This window comes from Magnolia sinica, chromosome 12 (genome assembly GCF_029962835.1).
Source record: "Magnolia sinica isolate HGM2019 chromosome 12, MsV1, whole genome shotgun sequence".
Taxonomy (NCBI): Eukaryota; Viridiplantae; Streptophyta; class Magnoliopsida; order Magnoliales; family Magnoliaceae; genus Magnolia; species Magnolia sinica.
In genome coordinates this window covers 75366956-75391234 of record NC_080584.1, presented here as the reverse complement: position 1 = coordinate 75391234, position 24279 = coordinate 75366956, and the positions used below count along the sequence as shown (strand labels likewise).

General features: G+C 40.2%; 1 protein-coding gene across 1 annotated transcript in view; it reads left to right on the top strand.

Moving 5' to 3' along the window:
- The window catches only part of LOC131220263 (protein SIEVE ELEMENT OCCLUSION B-like), a 49424-nt gene that overhangs the window by 9308 nt on the left and 15837 nt on the right, over positions 1 to 24279 (top strand). The window contains exon 5 of the mRNA XM_058215215.1: positions 6905 to 7086. Coding sequence (XP_058071198.1) covers positions 6905 to 7086 — 182 coding nt within the window. The remainder of the gene's footprint in view (positions 1 to 6904; positions 7087 to 24279) is intronic.

Sequence of the window (24279 nt, the reverse complement as noted above, 5' to 3'; positions counted from 1 at the left end):
CTTTCTTCTTAGATTATCCTTCCATTGCAAGATTAAAAGAAAGAAATACAACAATGGAAATAGGGATTTCAAACCCAACAAATTTTTAACTAGAAATCCTTAGAAACCACTAGAAAAGCTCAAATCAACCCAAGAATCTAGCAATATATGATCCAAAGAACCCAAATATGAAAAGAAATAAAAATTGGAGCACTTACCAAGCACTAATCGAAGATGGGTTCGATGGGTTGGAGAGGGGTCAAGTGAGGGAGATGAGACAATGGGTGAACAAGTGATTTGCTCATAAAAGGGTCCCAACCACGCAACTCGACCGGTCGAGTACATGCTCGACTTGTTGAGCTATGACTGGTTGAGTATGTGCTCGACCGGTCGTGCAACCTCTAAAAAATTAAATTTTATTCAATTTTATTCAAAATTATAAAAATATATAATAAAAAAAATATGCAAACATGATAAACTCAGTTAGAATTACACACACCAATATCCATTTTCAACTTAGAAAACCAATTCCTGTCAAGTGGTTTAGTAAATATGTCCACAAGCTGATTTTCTGTTTGAACGTATTTCAATGAAATGATTTTATCTTCTACTAATTCCTGAATATAACGATACTGAATGTTAACATGATTGGTACGAGAATGCTGGATGGGATTTTTAAAAATATTAATTGTGTTACAGTTATCACAGTACAATATCATTGTATCTTGTGCAATATCATAATTATTGAGCATTCTTTTCATCCACACAAGCTGGGTACAAGCATTTCTGGCTGCAATATATTCAGCCTCAGCTATGGATAATGATACAGAACTTTGTTTCTTGTTGTCTCAGGAAACTAAATAATTCGCAATATAAAAAACATCCACCACTAGTAGATTTTCAATCATTTATGTTCTCAGCCTAGTCAGCATCCGTATATCCAGCTAATTGAGCATTAGTATCATGTGGATACCAGAGGCCTAGATTAGTCGTACTTGCAACATATCTAATAATACGCTTGACAACAATAAGATGAGATTCCATAGGATCTGATTGATATCTAGTACAGATACCTACACTGAATGCTATATCAAGTCGGCTCGTAGTTAAATATAGCAAATTACCAATCATACTATGATATAACCGAGGATCTACATTTTTATCTATTGTATCCTTTGGAAGCTTACGAATCGTACTCATAGGAGTATCAAATTTTTTGTCATTCTCAAATCCAAATTTCTTAACCAAGTTTAAAGCATACTTGGTTTGAGAAATGAAGATACCGTCTTCTAATTGTTTAACTTGTAAGCCTAGAAAGTAGTTCAATTCTCCCACCATACTCACTTCGAACTCAAATTTCATTAACTCTGCAAACTTCATGGACAGGTTAAAGCAAGCAGAACCATAAATAATATCATCAACGTAAATCTGTACTATTTGTATGTGTTCATTGAATTTTTTAACAAAAAGAGTTTATCAACACTCCCCATAACAAAATTATGACTTAGTAAGAACATAGTCAATTTCTCATATCATGCCTTGAGAGCTTGTTTCAAACCATAAAGTACCTTTTTAAGGTGATACACATAATTGGAATGTTTAGGGTCCTCAAAACTCTTATGTTGTTCAACATAAACCTCTTCATGAAGATCACCATTTAAAAATGCACTTTTAACATCCATTTGATAGATCTTAAACTTTTAAAACATGCAATAGATATGAATAATCTGATGAATTCAAGACGAACTACTAGGGCAAAGGTTTCATCATAATCAACTCCTTCTATTAGAGTGTACCCTTATACAACCAGTCTAACCTTATTTCTTATTATATTCCCTAACTCATTAGATTTATTTTTGAAAATCCACTTGGTTCCAATTATATGTTTATTAGATGGTTTTTGAACTAAATACAATACATCATTCCTAATGAATTAGTTTATTTCATCTTGCATGACAACTATCCAATTTTCATCAGTATGTGCCTCTTTTATGTTGGTTAGTTCGATTTGGGAAGTAAAACATACATAATTATATATGTTTTCTAGATGTTTTCGAGTACGCACACCAGTGAGAGGGTTACCTAGTATTTGATCAATAGGATGGTCTTTAATTGATCGTAGCTTAGTATTGATTTGACAAGATGAGGAGTCAGGTTTATCTATTACAGTGACTTCATTATCTTCTGAACTAGATGTCAGTGTGTTCAGGTGATCATTAATAACAACATTTTATAGACTCCTGAATAACACAAGTTCTCTAGTTAAGAACGCGGTATACTCGACTATTCAGAGCATAACCTAGGAATATCCCTTCATCACTCTTAATATCGAACTTCCCTAAAAATTTTCGGTCTCGTAAAATATAACACTTACTTCAAAAAATTTGAAAGTATTTAATTATAGGTTTCTTATTAAACCACAATTCATAAGCCGTGTCATCTTTAGATTTTCTAATATAAACATGGTTTATGATATAACATACAGTATTAACAGCTTCGGCCCATAAATTTTTAGGTAACTTCATGCTATTTAACATTACATTGGTCATCTCTTGTAGCACTTTGTTTTTCCTTTCAACAACCCCATTTTGTTAAGGCGTCTTAGGAGTTGAAAACTCATGCGATATACCATGATCGCTACAAAACTTCTTAAAATTCCTATTTTCGATTTTCGATCCATGATCTCTTCGGATCTTAATAACATTCATTTCTTTTTCAGTCTGAATATGCTTAAGTATTCTTCTAACTTCATCGAGAGTTTTAGATTTTTCTCTCATGAATGCAACCCAAGTAAACCTGGTAAAGCCATCAACAATTACCAAAAAATACTTCTTTCCACCTCTACTCTCCGTTCTGGTTAGTCCAACAAGATCCATGTGGAGAAGTCCAAGAGGTTTGGATGTGGTAGAGGAGTTCACTTTCTTGTGACTACTCCTTGTTTGTTTTCAAATCTAACTTATGCCACATATATCTATTTTCTTCAATTTGGGTAGACCTCTAACAAGATCGGTTTTGCTCGATCTATACAAATTTTGGTAGTTCACATGTCCAAGGCTTTTGTGCCATAATTCGTTATCATCGGTTTGGACCATGTAACAAGATAATTTAGATAAGTAATATTCATTCACGATATAGCAAATCTCAAATGTTCTACGACCATTTAATATTACACAACCTTTCTCATTTGAGATCTCGCGTCCTTGATTTATAAATTTAACACTATGCTTGTTATCACAGATTTGAGATATGCTCAAAATATTGTTCTTAAGTCAATCTACAAATAAAACATTTTCAAAAAGAGGAAGGTTAGAAATATGAACCGTACCTTGGCCAATTATCTTGCGATTGTTTCCATCACTAAAAGTGACTGAACCATCAATCATTTCTTTGTAGTTGGTGAACAAATTTCTGTCACCTGTCATGTGTCTTGAGCAACCACTGTCTAAGTACTACTTTGATTGACTCGAAGCCTTGAAGGCAGTGTGGGCAACCAAACAAGTAACCTTAGGAACTCATTTCATAGTAGTTTTGGGTTTTGGTGCACTGTTGGTTTTTCTTCACTTGTAATTACTATTAACTCTCACATTAGAGTTAGATTTGAGAAGCTCCTTGAGTAAGTCCACAATTTTTTTCAGTTAAAGGATTATAGCATTATTTTCTAAAGATGACATTATTAGTATTGACTTTAGAAGCTTGAAAAGTTTTTACATTTTTTGATTTGTTTTGATTATTATATTTCAAGCCCTTTCCATTTGAGTTAGACGATTCTCTTTTGACAAATGTGGGAAATACACTCTTATTTTTCAGAGGCCTGTATTTGTCATAGCCCAGACTTGATCTGTCTCCATATGTTCTAGATGTGGTTAATAACTTTTCAAGTTTAGGGTCTTCATGGGCATACCTCCATGTATCCTTTGAACTCAATAGGGAAGAAACTTCAAGTTTTAGTATATCTCATTTTTTGTTCTTAATTTTTCAAATTTAGATGTTTTGAAATTCAAATCACATTTTGTTTTTTCAAAACAATCAGAAATATGGGATTTTTCTAAAACAAAATTTTCAAATTCCTCTTTCAATTTCAAAAATTTCTCTTTTTGAAGTTTAAGATTGACAGCAATCTTACAACTCTCCCTGTATAGGGCATTATAGGCATCTTAAAGATTATCTTCATTATCATTTTCAGGGTCACTCCTCAGATTTTCATATTCAGTTGAATCGCAACTATCTAAGGAAGTGACTCTGGCTAGAGTCATTAAAGCCTTAACTTTATTTAAAGTTTCGGGTTCAGATTCATCCGACTCAGAAGAAGCTTTGAGCTGAAATGATTCATCCCATGTGGCTAACATGCCTTTTCTCTTTCGCTTGTCCCTTTTTGGACACTTATTTACCAAATGCCCATATTCATGGTAGTTGAAACACTAGCTATCTTTTAGAGATTTTCATATTTTAGATTTACCTATTTTCTTCTTAGAGGATTTTTGAAAATCAACTCTTTTCTTTTAAAAATCTTGTAAAATTTTTTTGCAAGTAAAGCCTTATCATCCTCCGAGTTTTCACAATCTGAATTAACATTATTATCATGAGAAATACATTTGGATGATTTAAGAGCTATAGACTTACCTTTTGGAGTTTTGAAATTTAACTCGTATGTTTGAAGTGAACCAACAAGTTCTTCAACCTTCATGTGATATGTGTCTCTAAGTTCCTGAATGACAGTTACCTTGGAATTAAATCTCTCAGGAAGTGATCGCAGTATTTTTGCACAGACTTTGCTTTCTAGGATACCATATCCAAGACCCCACATAAAATTGACTATGTCATTTAGTTTCATATAGAAGTTCATGAAAGACTCATTTTCTTTTATACGAATTTCCTCAAACCTAGTGGTGAGGATCTGAACTTTAGACTTTTTTATAATAGATGTACCCTCGTGTGTCATTTCAAGAATGTCCTAGGCTTGTTTAGCAGTATCACAAGATATGATTATTTTGAATTTATTAGGTGATAGTGCACAAGTGATTGCATTTAAAGCCTTAGCATTTACATTGCTCTCATTTTTTTGAAGAGTATTCCACATATAAAATGGTGTTTCCTTTAGGGACTTGGTTCCATCACTGCCTATAACTTCAGACATTGGTGGATTCCATCTAGTCACTGTGGCTTGTCACACGCTTTCATCAATAGATTTCAGAAATATCCTAATCCTGGCTTTCCAATAAGTATAGTTGGAGCCATCAAATGGTGGTGGCCTAGTAATAGATAGGCTATTAAAATTTGACATACTGAACGCTCTAGATCTATAAGCTCAGGAGTAAATCCAATAGAATAAGCCACTTAGCTCTGATACCACTTTAAAAAAGTGAGCTCTCAGCCATAGAGGGGGAGTAAATCCAATAGAATAATCCTATTCACCACTTTAAAAGGTGAATAGGATTATGCCAAATAAAAAATAAATGCGGAATATAAATGCAGATAGCTAGCTGAAACAAATAAACAAATAAGAACCTCAATTGCAATAGTATTAAGAGGTTGATAAAAACGTTGTTCAAAGGACAACCTTACACTAAAAATCAAAGTTTATGATAGGACAAGTACCTAATTTCTTGAACTCGGTACGGATCAAAAACTCAAACTAATACAAGAAGCAATTGAAACAAATCTAGCTATTACAACATTCACCATAAGTACATGAAATAAATACAAGCATTCACCACTCATAAATCACATACATCATCATCCACCAAACTTCAAGATTTATATTGGTTCGGTGAGTACACCAACTGTTCTAAAACAGCCACACCTACTCCACTCCCAATAATCACAACTCACGTGATATTGGCTTTCACTATGAAACAAGTTTTTCCAATATTCACCTTAAAACCTTTACAATTACATTTTCAATGGGCTACCACAATTAAAAACCCCATGCTGGGATTTTCTGGCTATCTCAGTCAAAACCACAATAGAGATTTTTCGGCAATCTCACAAACCAAAAGCTGTAAATCAAATACATATATGAAGATTTTCTTTTGATGTAGTATGGTAGAACCGCTTCTTTGAAGATAAAGATATCCAACGTTCAATCACACAAATGAAAGGTTTCTAGGTCTAAATGAATTTTAAATTAATCCAACCTTGGACTACTTTGATTTAATTTCTTGGATCTCAAAAGGGGTAGATCAGAATTTCCTTTTATCAAATCAGATTGAAGTAGCAAGAGATCAAGAAATTAGAAATCAAAAAGTTATAAAAAGAATATTAAATTACCTCACAATAGCTTGACAATCACGTGGACTTATCTCTTAGAGTGGTGGCTTGAATTGGCTTGGAATAAATAAAAAAAGATGAGAAAAGTCCTCTATTTATAAGCTGAAAAATGATTCCCTCGATTAGTCTAAGGTCAACCTCAACTGGTCCTGTGAACAACTAAATTTTAAAAATTCTGGCGCAATCGGATAAAGCTGACCTTCGACTGGTCGAGTGGGGCTCAAAATGGTTGCTGGAGTTTGAGTCAAGCCTTGATCGACTGGTCGAGCCAGTCTCCACGATAGGTCAAGCAGGGTGCTCAACTGGTCGAGGACCTACCAGAAAATTCTGAAATTTTGAATTTAAATTTGGACTGGTCAAGAAAAACCCTGGATTGGTGGAGCCAGCGACTAGGACTAGTCAAATAACGATTAGAACTAGTCGAAGTAAAGCCTATAATAAGCATAATAACCCATATTAAATGTACAATATTAATTACCTAAACCCAAAGTCTTTCTAGGGTCATTTATACCTCAAATGTTGAACATTGAACTTGTAGCTTTGGTAGATTCGGTAGATCTTCTTCTTGAAGTGTTTGAAGCTTGAACTTGTATACTTGAAACTTGATCATTTTCTTGACTATGAAGTGTACTTGAACTTGATCTTGCATTTGAAGTAGTACAAGTGTCCTTGAACTTGGTCTGGCATTTGAAGTAGCACTTGAACTTGATCTAGAACTTGAACATGTACTTAAACTTGGTCTTAAACTTGAAGTCGATGTAGCACTTGAAGTTGATGTTGGATGTGAAGTTGATGTAGATAGAACAGTCTTCATGGCCTATAACACATCTTCGTATGAAGGTGAATATGAAGGTGAACTTTCCATCACTTGAAGGTGAACTTTCCATCATGAAGAAGTCCATCATTCCATAGTGGTTTGTCACTACAAAATTTAACAATATAGGGTGCTTGATATATAACATAGCACATACAATCCACTAATCATATCAATCTGAAAATTAGGGCTTTGATATCTTTCGATCCTTAAGATTGAATGATAAGTTTAAATCCATCCAAATGCAGCTAGATGCCAGTAATTTGATCTATTCCTCAAGATACTATTGCCAAGATTAATTTGGATTTCCAAATCATCTCTTCTCGAGATTTCTCTAAGTACATATGCAATGGCCATGTGGTCGATCCACACCGTCCATTGCATAAATCAGGTTAAAATAAGCTAAATGCATGAAAATAAAAAAGATTTAAGGGTTGATACTTACCTCTAATAACTCCCTCTCTCTCTAGGGTTTTTTTCCTTCGGCAAAAAGTTATTATTATTGTCTCAAAAATTAATCATTTGACCTCACCCACAAATGAGTGTCACAATGACATGAATCAATCACTCAACCTTTCTCTCAACTAAAAGTGTCTCTACTAACTCAGTTATTGACTTCTTTTTGCTCTTAATTTAAAATTTAAATGTTTAACTACTAATCGTAGTTACAAGTGAAATAAAATTTAGAGTCATTACAAAAACCATATTAATTACGTCTATTATTGTTTGGGAAAAGAAGAATTACTCGATTAAAACTCAACCTTATTTTCTTATTATTGAAACCCCGGGCCCCACCATAATCTATAAGTTATATCCACATTGTCCGTTCACTTTTCTTAAATCATTTTAGCACATGAGCCTAAAATGGAGAAAATCCAAAGCTCAAGTGGACCACACCAAAGAAAGATGTTGGTCTTCCTATGATCTAGTACACTTGAGCTTTGGATTTGCCACACTTTTGGGCTTATGCCTTAAAATGATCTAAAAAATGAATGGACAATGTGGATATAACATGTACATTGTGATGGAGCCTATATAGTTTGCCCAGTTTTATGAATCAAGATCTACCAAACAAGTATGAAGTCAACGTCATACATTAAATGCTCAATTCAGGGAAAATACAAACAAGTAAATACCCCCAATCAAATAATACTTAAAGGCACAATGAATTTCTGTGCGGCCTCCCCTTATTAGGCTATTGCTCATGATGTCATGTGTCATATACATGTATTTAAAGCAATTTAGGTGTGCCCTAGCCCTACCAAGGAAATGATGTGGACCAAACCATAATGTAGGAAATATTGGTGATGAGCTATCTACCATTTAAAACTGCGTAGGGCCAACCGTAATGTTTTCATAATGTCTAATTGTCATCCGAGTAGGGAGTGATCTAAGGCATCCAGAACCTTGACGAAAATTGAGATATCATGATATCACCGTTAAACGGTGGTTCTGTTTCATCAACATGGCCTCAATTGAGGTCGGGAACCAAGCACGGTAGGCTTGTTGAATATCACCAAGTTGTCTTCTGATCTCCTTGAGCTCGGCCTCCCACGGGACCTCATTCTTTACTATTACCAGCGTATGGCATAGGTCAAAATCAACAAGCGTGATGGTTCTTATAGTGTGTGGGCTCATGGCTATGTTGCCCTAGTCGTTGTTTGACTATGCCGAAGTCGACAAGTACTTGAGGAGGTCCGGATAGCTCAGTCACCGCTCCTCCTTCCCCTCAGTTAGGAGGTGGATTCTGCCCTTCCAGTACTTACATTATGTGGTTCTGTGAATGCTCGAAATTGGCGCCAACGCTCATCTGGTGAATCTTCTAGATGTTGCGGATGTTTTTGCTTATTTGTAGGATGGGGTGTATGTGATTTCAGTTTGGAGTCGCCACTAGCCACTTAATCTTAGAATCTCGCAGTCAGCTAGAACCTGTGGAATACTCAAGGTTGGAGAAATCCAAAAACTTTCCTTCCTTAGATTGACTCCTAGTCTACGATCCGGGATTCCAAGTAAAGGACCTTGGTTATAAAGAGGGAAGGGGTTAAGTACTCTCTCTGCCCATACAAATGTACGGTCTCTACTTAGTATGATAAAACAATCTCAAGGGTTGCATGATAGAGTCGAGATGGAACTAGGCACATGTAGATTTCTGATGCGGCAAGATCCGAGATTTCGGTAAGCCACAGAGTATACATCCAATAACGTGTCTAGAAGGCGGATATGATGATTATGTAAAGGGGTAAAGAAAAATGGATTAGATTACTAGGAATTTCTGATGTGATAGGATCCGATGTACGGCAAGTCACAGAGCATACATTCACTGGAGATTTAGAGGAGTAGAGGGGGTTGAGAAGGGAGTACATGTCATGATGAATGCTTGCATAAAGTAAAAGAATCTTTGGCTTGAACTTGGATAAGTTAAAACATGGGTTACACCATATTAATCCGTGCTAGGCTCAAGATTGAGAAGGTTATGAGAAGGCTGAGAGATGGTTAAAAAAAATCTAATCTTGGAGGCTTGAGAGCTCACTCTCTCACCCTTACTCTCTCTCTCTCTCTCACTATCACTTGCATTTTAAGAATGGAAGTTTCTGTGAAATGTGAAGAAGAGAGGGCTATTTATAGCCTTCTCCAATGGCATATAGTTATTGTTGGGTTTGAGGGGGGTAAATGATGACATGGCAGCTTGGGATTGGTTGAGGGGAGAGGAATGCCACATAACATGCTCTTATTGGCTCTTGGTAATTGGTGGAGTTGGTAAAATGATAAATAATGTGGGCTGGAGGGGTAAATCCATATGAAAGTTGACTTTGGGATGAGAAATAGCTATTACTCGGAGGAGACAACTGTCTCTCTCTAGAGCGGTAGTCTGACTACCGCCCGGGCCTGGATCAGGTCGGGCTTTGGTCGGTGGGCCTCGTTTGCTACTCTGGTTCGCCCGGGAGTCCCCTTTCGGGCTCTTGAGTTCAAATTAGGGTTCGGATCAAGGCTCCGATTAGAGTTTGGTTCAGGGTTTGGATTAGGGTTTGGTTCGGATCAGGGTTTGGATTAGGGTTTGATTCGGATTAGGGTTTGGTTTGGATCAGGGTTTGGATTAGGGTTTGGTTTGGATCGAGGTTTGGATTAGGGTTTGGTTCGGATCAGGGTTCGGATTAGGGTTTGGTTCGAATTAAGGTTCGGAGTTTGATCATGGTTCTTAGACTGTCTTAGCTTTTCTAAAGTATTAACTTGGGTGGGGTGTCTACAGGTTCATATTGTCGATTAAGGTCTCAACCTGATTTTCAAAGGAGACAAGTTGACTTCCCTGATTACGAGACCTTCATGCAAGCATTGTAGGAGAAGAGTCGGTTTAATATTGTGAGGAAGGATCCTAGGGATCAACGTATTGTTCTTCTAGTGCGAGGGTTTGTGTGGTAATGGCGGTCAAGGCTCTTTTCCTCCTTTTCACTATTATAGAGTGAATAGATACACGGTAGGTGAGTTTAGAATGACTTGATTATCGTTTCCCTCATATGGCACCAAACTGTTGATGCTGAGATTCGGTCATCCCTGCTAGACCATCGTGTACCTACAAAACTAAACATCAATGGAGACCCTCGATGTAGTAGGGGACCCTCTGTTGCCAAAGTTAGAATACACTCTAGGTCTATTCGAATTAGGATTTTTGTGTACACCTTCTTCCATAGGTGGAGTTCTTATTTATAGTCTTTTGGTGTTTGTTACGTATATGGTAATGAATCTGCCATACAGTCACGTATCATGTAAGGGATCGTCCTCAAGATACAAGGCGTTATCCTCGACACGATTCTCGGCAAAGATCCCGGGGAATTAATCATGTTCGTATACGAAGAAGGTCTCTTGGTGGTTGGCTTTCAAGGAGGTCATGGTTGACTGCCAATGCCGACCTGTAAGTCGGGTTGGTGAGGCCCTACAGACCAAGCTAAAATGTTGATCAATGATCTAAGTCGGAGTCGGGTCTTGAGGTCTGAGTCCTCAGTGGTCGTTCCCAAGGTCGACTTCCATAGTCATTCTTTAGTTGCAACAGTAAAGTGTTAAATAAGTGGTTGAGGCCATTGTTGATGGTTGGTATTTGAGTTGGTCGCGAAGATCATGCTCAATAATCGGGGTCGAGCTCTTGTTCGATCTCCTCTTCCGAGCTACCTACCTTCTGTTTTCTATCTCCTTTTGATTATTTGGTTAGTCCGATTTTACCTATAACACAACTTATTGATAAGGTCACATGAACCTAGACGAAGGAAAAATAAATAAATTTCATCTTGTCTAAAACTTTTGTGGCCCGTGAATGGTTAATCCCCACTATTTTCCTATGGTATCTATGGTCCACCGGAGAATTGGATCTGATTTTTTTTAGGGCCCCTACCTTAAAATGATCTAGAAAAACGAATGAACAGTGTGAATATAGAATAAATACAACAACGTGGGACCCACGGTGAGGGTGGCACCATCTTGGGTGTGTCCTGCAGACACAGCTAATCCGCTCCCTTCACGCTCGGGGCCCGCTTTTCACGGAAGCGGATTAGCTAGTGTACCTCATAACAGCTATATGATTGTTGTATTGACGTCAGCAAGTTCTATGGGTCTAATCATGAGGTATGTGTTATATCCAAACCGTTTTTTAAACTCTCTCTACTTTCATTTCAAGAAAAGAAGACTTTACAAGGCTCGGCACTAACAAGAGGCCCTTCTCAGCAAAAAGAGGAGAGGACCAGTTAAAACAGAGCAAGGACGAGCTGTAAGACCTGTATCCTAGCCCGTACCATTCCTTAGGCTTCCGCGATCCTCCCGATCAAATTTCGGCGACCCGCGGCCTATTATCGGTGTTTGCGCGTAATCTTGAGTCATGTCCTGTCGATCTGAGTCGGCTCAACCCGAGACCTATACCATTGCGACCGTGCCGACGCCGCGATTCCAACGCCGCGTCTCGTGCATGAATGCGGCGCTTAGATCATGAGATGTAGCTCGCGCATTGTAATAGCTGTGGACCACACATTTGTGGGGCCCACATATCACAATGGCACCATTTTCTAGGTTATCATGGGGTGATGTCATCACCCCATGCCAAGTAATAAATGCTTACAAGCAATTATGGCATTTATTCTCCCCATGGGTCAACCCTAGCATTTATGGCCATACATGAATTAATTAATCTCTCTTTCTTCTTCTTCTTCATTTTTCTCCCCTAGCAAAAAAAAAAGGGTGAAAACGTCCATGGCAACCCTCCCATTTCTAGCCACATCCACCTTAGATCCCTTTCAATCCAACCACTAGAAGTCCATCTCCACCGTTGAAGGAGCCTCATTGGAGCTTTGGAGCACTATGAAGGAGAAAGAAGGAATGTGGGTGCATCTTTAGGGAAGATTTCCATTTTTATGATGTGGGTGTTTCTCTCTCTCTCCCTCTCTTTTTCTTTTGTCTTGTATGTGAAGGTGTGATTGTGTGGCCCACTTAATGTGTTGTGAGGTGTCCAAACCGTTTATCAAATGGACCTCACCTTGATGTGTGTCTTATGCACACCATCCAAACATTTGGTGGCCCACCCTGATAGCACATTTATGGGTGGGGCCCACCTTAAGTGTGTTATATTCAGCCATCCCGCGTCCTGGACGCTGGATGGGCTTCACCGTAAAGTGTGAGCTGACGTGTGTAGGCACTAACGCCAATGGAAAAAAAAAAGATTTGAGTGGGCCACTTGTGTAGGCCCCCCTTAATATATATTTTCAATCCAAGCCGTCCATCCGCTTTCCTACATCATTTTAGGCATTGAGCCAAAAAAATGGAGCCAACTGATGGGCCATAGAATATTAAATGGTGTTTTTTTTACCGTTGAAACCTGTTCTGATGGTCTTATACGCTGCAATACTTTGAATATTGGACTTGTTTAGTCCGTATCGGACCATGGAATGCAATGAGCGGTGTGGATCTACCTGATGTTGGCCGCATATATGGAAAACCGCAAGAAAACAGTTTTAGAAAAAAAAAAAAACAAAAATTATAAGCAGCAGCTGCTGCTGCTGCTTCTGTCAGACGTAAGGACGAGCGCAGGACGCCTGCGCTATGTGCAGGACAGGGTCCCACTCGTGGGCCCTACCATGATGTTTGTATGTCATTCCAACCTTTCATTATGTGGGCCCCTGCTTGAAGTGGGTCCCCTCCAAAAATCTGCCTCATCCGGATCTCAGATGGCCCACACGATAGGAAATAGTGGGATTGAGCGTCCGCCATTGAAACCCTTGGGACGCTGAAGTTTTGAATCATTTTGAAATTTGTTTTTCCTAATCACCAGGGTCCGTGGGACCCACCTTATTCCACGCCGTCCATCCACTTGTTGGGCCACACTGTGGTGCGTGTGGAGTGGACCCACCCCACGTGTGGGGCAGCACCGTAATGTGTGTACTGTCCAGGCCCTGGACGGCCTGGACGTTTGATGTATATAATATATATCATATTATATTATATTATATTATAATATGTTATAATACATGCTAATGTGGTGCGCCCTACATGGGACCCACCTCTGTTTTGTCTCAGCACATTAAAAAAAAAAAAGAAGTGAAAAAAAGAAAAAGAAAAAGAGAGCCACGTGCTGCTCTCTCTCTCTCTCTCTCTCTCTCTCTCTCTCTCTCTTTCTCAATGTTAGCTAGTTCCGCGGGTCTCATCTATTTCACCCACGCCGTCCATCTTGTTGATCTGCTTCATGCGCCCCACCATGATCTCGTGCATTAGATCAGCACCGTCCAGAGTATCAGAGAGTCTTTGGACAGTGGCCTTCTTCTATATGCCATATTATATTATAATATAATATATCATATTATATTATATGGTATTATATCATATTATAATATATTATATGATATATGTTATACTAGGCCACTACGTGGACCGCACCATGATGTGTGTGTCGTATCCCTACTGTCCATCCATTTGATGATTGGCCTCACCATGATGTATGTGATGTATCCCTACTGTCTATCCATTTGGCGATCTTGTCTCCCGGCTTGAGATAAAAAAATAAATAAATAAATAAATAAATAAATAAGTAAACAAAGCAGATCCAATATCAAGTGGACCACGCTGTAGAGAACAGTGGGATAAACACCCACCATTGAAAACCCTTTGGGACTATGGGGCTCTGAACTAGTATGATATTTGTTTTTCCTCTATATCCAGGTCTTTGTAACCTTATGCACAGACTGGATGGATGATAAAGACTATGGTCGGTCATTGAAATTTAATACCATTGTCATTTGTGGTATGGTCCAAATGATCATTCGGACATGATTCATTTTTATGCTCTTCAATGGTATCTAACGGCGTACTTATGGTATATTGGACTTGGCCCTTTCGATTCGGTCCATTTGAGTCGGCCTATTGATCCGGTCCATTTGAATCGGTCCATTTAACTCGCCCTATTTGACTCAACCTATTCGACTTGGCCCTTTTGATTCGGTCCATTTGAATTGGCCTATTAATCCGGTCCATTTGAATCGGTCCATTTAACTCGCCCTATTTGACCCAACCTATTCGACTCGGCCCATTGGAGCGGCCCATTTATAAGGTCCATCTTGATGTATCTGTGGCCATCCGTTAAGGCCCACCTTGATATATATAGATATAGTAATTTCGGCCCATATGATGTATTCGAGGCCCATGTGATGTGGCCCATAGTGATGTGTATTAGGCCTTTGTACGAGGCCATGGGCCCACTTTATGTTCACCTCTATGTGGGCCACTTCTTAGGAGCAATGTTGGTTAAATGTCCACTTTGATGGGCGATGTTGGTTGAATGTCTATATTGTGACCTTCCCATAGGCTATGTTCGACCAATCAATGAGGCTAATTATCATGACCGATTACCGATTATGATTGTCATGGCCGATTGACCGATTACCGATCGAGGCCGATTATTGTGGCTGATTACCGATTATGATTGTTGTGGTTGATTGACCGATTACCGATCGAGGCCGATTCCGATTATGATTGTCATGGCCGATTGACCGATTACCGATCGAGGCCGATTACCGATTACCGATCGAGGCCGATTATTGTGGCTGATTACCGATTATGATTGTTGTGGTCGATTGACCAATTACCGATCGAGGCCGATTCCGATTATGATTGTCATGGCCGATTGACTGATTATCAATCGAGGCTGATTATCATGACCGATTTCGATTATGATTGTCATGGCCGATTGACTGATTATCAATCGAGGTTGATTATCGTGGCCGATTATTAATTATGATTGTCGCGGCCGATTGACCGATTATCGATCGAGGTCAATCATCGTGGCCGATTGTGGATTCCGATTGGAATGTATCTTCTACCCGTGTTTGCGGCCCAATGTAATGTATATGTGGCTCGTATTTGAGGCCTATTATAATGTGTATTTTGCTCGTGTTTAAGGCCTAATATGATGTATATGAGGCCTATGCGATGAGGCCCATTGGGGTGCATTTGAAGACCAGGCTATGGAGCCCATTAGATATATGTTAGGCCCATGAGAAAGGCCCATTGTGATGTACTCATGGCCCAGGATGCCTGGCCCATTTGATGTATTCGAGACCCATGTGTAGGGCCCACACGTCATGTATTTGAGGCCCATGATCAGGGCCCGCCTGTTGTGTATATGTGGCCCTTGAGTAAGGCCCACTGTGTTGTATATCAGGCCTTTGTGTGAGGCCGTGGGCCCATTATGTGTTTAGCTCTATGTGGGTCATTCCTTGGGAGTAATGTTGGTTAAATGTCTATATTGTCGAGGTCGATTGTCGATGCCGGTTGTTGACACCGATTATGAGTATGTGACAGCATAGCATCATCATACATGCCCATACGCATCATCTGCATGTTTGTTATGAGATGTGGTTGACCATTGCATATGTCATTGGGCAGATTGTTATGAGACTCCTTGATAGGCGGAGGTTATCTCACATGAGTGTACGGTATGCGTACGATTGATGTATGACTGGATTGTATGACTCATGCATCTTGCATTGTGTGCCCTAGTGACATCAGGGTCGTAGCCTCCACAGACATATCGTGGATGGTCAGATGAGACACCGGAAATGTTTGGTTCTAGCATACGGGCGCCATAGATGTCCCTGGGTGAAAATCCCTAAACCTCCGAGGCCAGGAGACGCCCCAACGTCGAGACCGAGTGGATACATGAGCGCCTGAGTGCCGAATACCAGGAGGCTGCGTCTCCCACTGTGTCGTGGTCGGTTGGGAGGGGGTGTGGCCTTACCCGCCCGAGGGTAGGGGACAATACTAGGCTGAGTTTGACCAGCTCATGAATGGGTCCGCTATCGATGTGCCGGATAGGTAATGGCAGACTATTGGCCAGGCGGATAGTGAGGTTTCTTACGCTCACTTGGACTGTGCGGCTAGGAGAGCGGCAGTGCCATTTGGAGTGTACTAAACCCCGGTGATGATGAACTGTACCGATATGTGGATTTAGTGAGCAGGAGTTGCATACTCATTCATGCATTCATTCATTCACTATCTGTTGGTGGTATGCAACTAGTTGTTACGTGTGCCTTCGCAATGGCCAGGATTTCGGTTGGGGCACGCGACTAACCTGAGATCAGGAGTTTACCACATTGAGCCTGACTATCCAAATTTAGGTATGGGACTGGTTTGGATAGAGGTCCCTTGTGATGGACCCCATAGCCTGCGATACTACGTACTACCATCCCGACTTCACACTCCAGCATGGTCATTCCAATCGCATCGCATATTGTATTACATCCGCGACATACGACATCTTGGGTTACTGTGCTTCTGCATTTATATGGTCTAGATATGGCTGACGCATTTGTGAACACATAAGGAATTATATACTCCATTGCATTCTCGGCATTTGATGTTTGGCTCTTTATGACTCTTCGTTTGCGTAGCTGTTATATATTGCGTATTCTGATATTGATTGGCTCATGGACTTGCTTGTATTTCCGCTTACTCTGTTATCGTATGATATATGATTTTGTGAGTATTTCTGTTTACTCTGATAATTCCTGCTCTTGTCAGTATTTCTGCTTACTCAGATAATTCATGATCTTGCTAGTATCTTTGCTTATTCCGATATTGTACGATTTATGGATTACCAGTACTTCCAGTTTGTATGATAATGGCATTTCATTGAATACTTGGCACTTACCTTGTGCACACACTTACACCACCCTCTAAGCTTTCTATAAGCTTATGCACGATAGACGCGTGCAGGTGATGTTAGGTTACAACAGTGTCGAGCTTGGAGCGTGCAGCAGTCTTCTGGAGCTTGATTTTCGATTGATGTATTTTCCTTTCAGCATTGTACTTAAATGATTATATTAGTGGATATATGATGATGATGTTGCCCTTTGTGAATTGGGTAATCTTGTGGTTATGCTTGTTACAAGTTAAACGTACATTATATATAAAAAAAAATCCTCCTTATAGGATCCCAGGATCGGAATCTGGCGTGTGAACGCTAGGAGCCGAGAATGGGGTACTATGGAGGCTGTCGGCACCAGATTCGGCGATCGGGATTCCTGTGAATCCGATTTCTGGGTTTGGGGCGTGACACGAGCACCTATGTACTGGCAATGCAAAGAAGAAAAGAGCAAGGACCGCGCTATTTTCTTGTTCTCAGCACGCCTAAACCGACCCTATCCAAAAAAACCAAGCCACGAACAACTAGATGGAGGCACTTGGAATGGGAAAAAGTCGAAGACTGTTGGATGAGACTCCCTTCGTGAGCTAGAGCATCGACCGGTGCGTTGCCTTCTCTAAAAATGTGAGCGAAAGAAAAACTTCCCAATCGATGTAAGCAATTAATTCGAGACAGCCAAGGACCCCACTTCCAAGGGGTCTTGGGGTGATTTGAGAAGTTATGGATCACAAGTTTCGAATCTGACTCCACGATAACCCTGTCCAAGCCTTTTTCCAAGCAGAGAATCATCCCGACATGAATAGCACAGAGTTCCGCCGTGTTATTGGAACCCACCCCGTATCCAACTGAAAAGGCGAATATAACGGATCCGTTTTCATTTCTGTAAATGCCACCCCCACCTGAAGGACCCGGGTTACCCATCGCTGAACCATCAACATTCAATTTGACCCATCCCGGGGATGGGTGCCTCCATTTCACCAGGGAAGGAGCAGGCGGAGGATGACCCGCGGTCAAATTCCTGGGTCTCAAACCGTGATCCCTGCTAATAGCTACCAGAAACTCCTCGCCAAGGACCAATTTTGCCCACCATCGGACACAGGACACTAATTTACTGAAATTCATAGGGGAATCGTCATAGACTGCTTCGTTTCTGGCGCGCCAGATTTCCCAAAGAATAATAAAAGGAAGCAAAGCTCTGACCGAATTATGCGCAGCACCAGGAGCCGTGGCATTCCTCCAATGACTCAAGTTGCTAGCGATCAAGCTATGGATCAGCAGAGGGATAGCGCACAACATGCCGAAAAAAGTCCAAAGGGCTTGTGCATGACGACCAACTAGAAAGAGATGGGGGATTGATTCCGGACGGGGAGACGCATTCATACCTTGAAGACAAGAATTGCATTTAGAGGCCAGTGCAATGCCTTTATCCTAAACTCTGTTGTCAACGGGGATCGCATTGTGAAGAAGTCTCCATAAGAAGATAGAGAATTTAGGAGGAAGATTGCAGGCCCAGATCCATGTAGCCCATAGGATGGGCGGAGAGGGAGATCGCAACAGTTTCCAGGCTGAACAAATAGAAAAATTTCCTGACGTTTCGTGCAGCTAGAAACACTGAGGAGGATCATCAGAGGTAGAAAATCCGCCGTTGATTATCTCGTCGAATAGTTATTGGGGGAGAAAGGCAAAAACCCGGGAAGGAGGGAGAGGGCCGGAGTGACCCAGCACATCTCCAATTTTCAGTTCCTTGAGCTCAATAGGGACAGGGCAGTCGAGAAGGGGTTGGATGAGGCCTCTGCCCTGACCAGAAGTTGAGATCCCCATTACCAACCGTTCATCCATTTGGCAAGCTCGTCTAAAGGCTTGAGACTAAAAATAAGATAGATCTAATTATCAAGTGGACCACATAATTATCAAGTGGACCACAGTGCAAAAAGCAGTGGGAGATTGAACGTCTACCATTAAAACCCTTTTTAGGGTCATAGAAGTTTTGGATCAATATGAAATTTGTTTTTCCTCTTCATTCAAATCTTTGTGACCTTATGAACGGATGGTAAATAAACGTTCTGGTAGGCCCTGCAAAGTTTTTAACGGTGAAAATCATTATCTCCGCTGCTATTTATGGTGTGGTCCAAATGATCTTTGGATATGATTAATTTTTCGGATAATGCTCTAAAATGATATCTAAAAATAGATGAACGGTGTAGATATAATAAATACATCACGGTAGGTAGGGCCATGTAACTTTGATCCCCTTGGAACCGTTCGTACAACTCGGAGCTCGAGGAGTGTCAGTGCTCGTCTTCGCATGACACGTACCTACGGCAGCTATATAGCTGGTGTGTGGTACAGTAGCCAATCCGCTTCCGCTTTTCACTTTCTGGACTCGGATTGCCTAGCGTAGGCCTTACCAACCAAAAACTCGAAACTTTTGTAGGCCCACACCATGGTATATGTTACATCCACGCCATCCATTCATTTTGCATGATCATTTTAGGGTATGACCAAAAAAACGAGACAAATCCAAAACTCAGCTGGACCACTTGATAGAAAGCAGCGGGTTACAGTGACACTCACGGTTGAAACTTCTTAAGATCCTATCCAGAATAAGTTGGCAAAACCTATGAATGACACTGATAAAACACATACACTAGGTAGGTCCCATGGAGTCTCTACACCATGTACCCATAAACCACGTGCCCACGGTGGGTCCCGTGAAACCCTTCGCCAAAATGGAAGACGCGGTTTGGCGGGTGACCCAACACCAGCCAGCTAGCTGGTGTCAAATCTCTGTGGGCCGATCACGATGTACAGGTATTATCTATGCGGAAACGGATTGGCTACTCCCCCTGCCACTAGCCTGGTGGCTGATGGTGGGTGCTCTGTGGGCCCCACCATGATATATATGTTTCATCCATACTCTTCATCCATTTTTACAGATCATTTTAGAGCTTGATCCAAAAAACGAGAGGAATAAAAGTCTCAGGTGGATCCCACCACGGGAAAACAATAGTGATTGGATATCCACCATTAAAATCCTTGTAAGGCTCACTGTACTGTTTATTTGACATCCAATCTGTTGATCAGGTCATACAGACCCAGATGAAGGGAAAAAACAAAGATCAGCCTGATCCAAAACTTTTATGGGCCCCAAAATGTTTTCAATGGTTAATGTTCATTCAACACTGTTTCCTATAATGTGGTTCACATGAGTTTGGAATATACCTTATTTTTGGTCTCATACCATATATGGACGGCATAGATGAAACACATACATCATAGGGTGGGCCCACAGAGCACCGACCACCAGCCATTGGCTGGTGGAGGGGAAGTAGCCAATCCGATTCCTATCCACACGCTGTCCATCCATTTCGCCAAATCATTTCAGGGCATGAACCCAAAAATGATGTGATCCGAAGCTCAAGTATACTATATCACAAGAAACAATGGGGGTTGAACTCTTACCATTAAAATCTTCCGGTTCTATACAAGTATTGGATCATATGATATTTGTGTTTTTCTTTTCATCCAGGGTTATGTGAGCTAATCATCAGGATGGATTGAAAATAAATATTACAGTGGGCCTTGGGATGTTTTTAACAGTGGGAGTTCATTCACCAGTACTCTTTCGGGCAAGTGTGGTTCCCTCATGTTTATATCTACCTCATTTTTTAGTCCATGCCCTAAACTGCTATGGCCGGATAAAACAAACACATCATGGCAGGGCTCACAGAGATTTGTCACCACGTAGTTGGCTGGTACTCGCCTAAAATTAGTTGGCAGTACTTAGATCCACATTGTCCATCCATTTTTCCATATCATTTTAGGGATGAGCCAAAAATTTAAAAAAACAAAAACAAATGAGATGCAAATCTCAAGTGGACCACACCAGGGAAACAATGCAGTCACTTCATCCGTTTGCGAAAGAGATATTTATCCCGGTGCCTTTGGTTTATACTGTTATACCCTTTTATGCGTACAGAAGGTTTGATGGAGCCCACTTTTATCTACTTGTGCGATCAACACCATTCATTTATTTTGTCAACTCATTTTAGGACATGGAGTACTAACAAAGTCATTGGCGATGTGGCTACCCACAATGCTCTGTGGGGCCCATCATAATGGATGTATACTATCCACGCTTTCCATCCATTTTTTCATATTATTTTAGAGCATGAGCCCAAAAATGAGGCAGATGGATCACACCACAGGAAAGAGTGGTGATTGAACACTCACCATTAAAAACTCCTCAGGGGCCACAAAAGTTTCAGATTAAGCTGATATTTGCTTGACCTAATCAACAGGTTGGATGACAAATTAACATTACAACAAGCCTTAGGAAGTTTTTAATGGCGGGCGCATTCAATGGCCACTGCTTACTTGTGGTGTGGTCCACTCGCAATTTGGACATCCATCATTTTTGGGCTCGTGCTCTATAATGATAAGAAAAAATAGATGGCCAGCTTTCATAAAACACATGTATGATGGGGGCCTACAGAGTCAGTAGTCACCTCGCTATAAGTAGGCAATCCTCGTCCCTCATTTTAGGCCATCAGTGCAAAAAGATAAGTAGGATCTAAATTGCATGTAGAACTCATTTTCATGAAACACTGATGATTGAACGCCCACCATTATAAATTTCTTGGTGGCCGATAAAAGTTTTAGATCAATTTGATACTTATGTTTTCCCTACACCTAGGTTTATGTGATCTTATAAATAAGTTGGATGAGAAATAAACATCATCGTGGGCCTTAGGAAGTTTTTAATGTTTCATTTCAATAAACACTGTTTTGTGTGGTGTGGTTGACCTGAGATATGGATTTGCTTCAACTTTTAGTTCATGCCATAAAATGAGCAGGCAAAACCTGTGGACGACATGGACATAAAACATACATCATGATGGGGGCCACAACTTTTCATCACCATACTCGAGGGGTGAATAATCTCAGTGGGGCGTGTTTCAATGACCACTGTTTTATGTGGCAGGTCCACTTGAGATTTAGTTCTACTTCAATTTTTAACTTATGCCTTAAAATAAGCTAGTAAAATTGGAGGGTGTGGATATAACACATACATCTTGGTGGGCCCAATAACCTTTTCAGCACTGACCTTGGAGGGGTAAAAAATCTCAGTCTCATTTTTTGCACCAATGGTGTGGCCAATCTAATAACGTGATTAACCTGATTTTTTCACCAAGAAAGTTTGATGATAGTGCCTACCGGTTTCATGACAACCTGATTTTTTCACTTAGAAAGTTTGATGGTAGTGCCTACCGGTTTCATGACACGGATGTTATATCACCTGCCAATGGTGTGGCTGATCAAGTTTAATGGTGGGGCCTATCGTTTGCATGACAGATGTTATATCACTTGCCAATGGGACATCGCTTCTCATTGGTATACGCCATTGGCTATGGCACGAGCTTACAAAAGAGGTTGATTTTCTCTCTGCCGAATAGATTCTCTATTTCTACTAAACAACACAACTTTTAATGTATGGAACTTCTTTGAGCCCCACCGTGTGTTAGATCCGCAGCATCCATCAATTTTTTCAGATTACTCTAGAGCATGAACCCAAAAATGAGGCAAATTCAAAGCTCAATTGAACCATGCCACTGAAAGCAGTGGGGATTGGACAAACTACAGTTTCAAAATTCAAAGCTCAATTGAACCACACCACTAAAAGCAGTGGGGATTGGACAAACTACGGTTTCCAAGGGCAACCGTGATGTTTATTTGCCATCTAACCTATTTATAAGCTCACACAAACCTAGATGGAGGGAAAACACTAATATCATCTACATCGGACCTTCTATGGCACCATGAAGTTTTTAAATTAGGCATCAATTTCTATTGTTTATTTTCCCATGATGTGGACCCATAATAATTTGAAATTGGATCATATCCTATAATGATTTGAAAAAAAAAAAGAATTGCCGGTGTGGACCTAAAAAATACATCATGGTGGGGCTATGTAAATTTCACTAAGTCAAGAAATTTTGTTTCTTGTTATAACAGCACATTCCGAGAAGAGAAATAAACAGGGAGTGTTGGCATATGGAACTTCTGTGGAGCCCATTATGATGTATGTGTTAGATCCACACTGTCCATCCATTTTTCCAAATCATTGTGGGGCATGAGACAAAAAATGAGGCAAATCTTAACCTCAAGTGGCCACACTAAAAGAAATAGTGGGAATTGGATGCCTACTATTAAAAACTTTTTTGGACCACAAAAGGCTCTGGTGAAGATGATATTTGTGTTTGCCTTTCATTGTAGTCCTTGTGACCTTATGAAAAGGTTAGATGGAAAATAAACCTTATGATGGACCTTAGGAAGGTTTCATCCGTGGTTGTTCAATCCTGGTTGCTTTCTATGATGTGATTCATTTGAGCTTTGGATGTGCTTCATTTTGTGTGCATCCTCTAAACTGATCTAAGAAAATTGATGGATGGTGTGGATCTATAACATAAGTAATGGTGGGGCGAGAGAAGCTCCACACGTTAAAAATTTGTGTAGTGCGCAATCTATTAGAGAGAGAGAGAGAGAGAGAGAGAGAGAGAGAGAGAGAGAGAGAGAGAGAGAATTGGTCCATTTAGGGAGCTATTGTCATCGGGCAATGGCATGGCCCAATGAGAAAGGACGGCATTGAATTTCCCATTGCAATCATCACTCTCAACTAGAAGAGCTTGTGGACTTTACTTAGAGGGTAATTTTGTTATTTTTAAAAATACAGATTTTAAATAGTGTTAAAGGCTAATGTCATTAGACACCCGGTGTTGGGATTACTATCAGTGCAAAGCATAAGCTTTTTAATTTAAATATTTTAAAATCGGTACTTAAAGGTGGATGGCACTAAAGGAGTTTGTTATAGCAGCATCCACACTTATTATTTCAAGTACCGACCATGATCACATGTGACGTGTTCTAAGTAACTAAGCCTCCTATAGCGTGCTGAGTAAAATGTGACCCACCTGATGTAACTTATCCATGCCTTCTATTTGTTTTCTCAACTTATTTTAGAGATGAGCCCAAAATTGAAGCATATCCAACA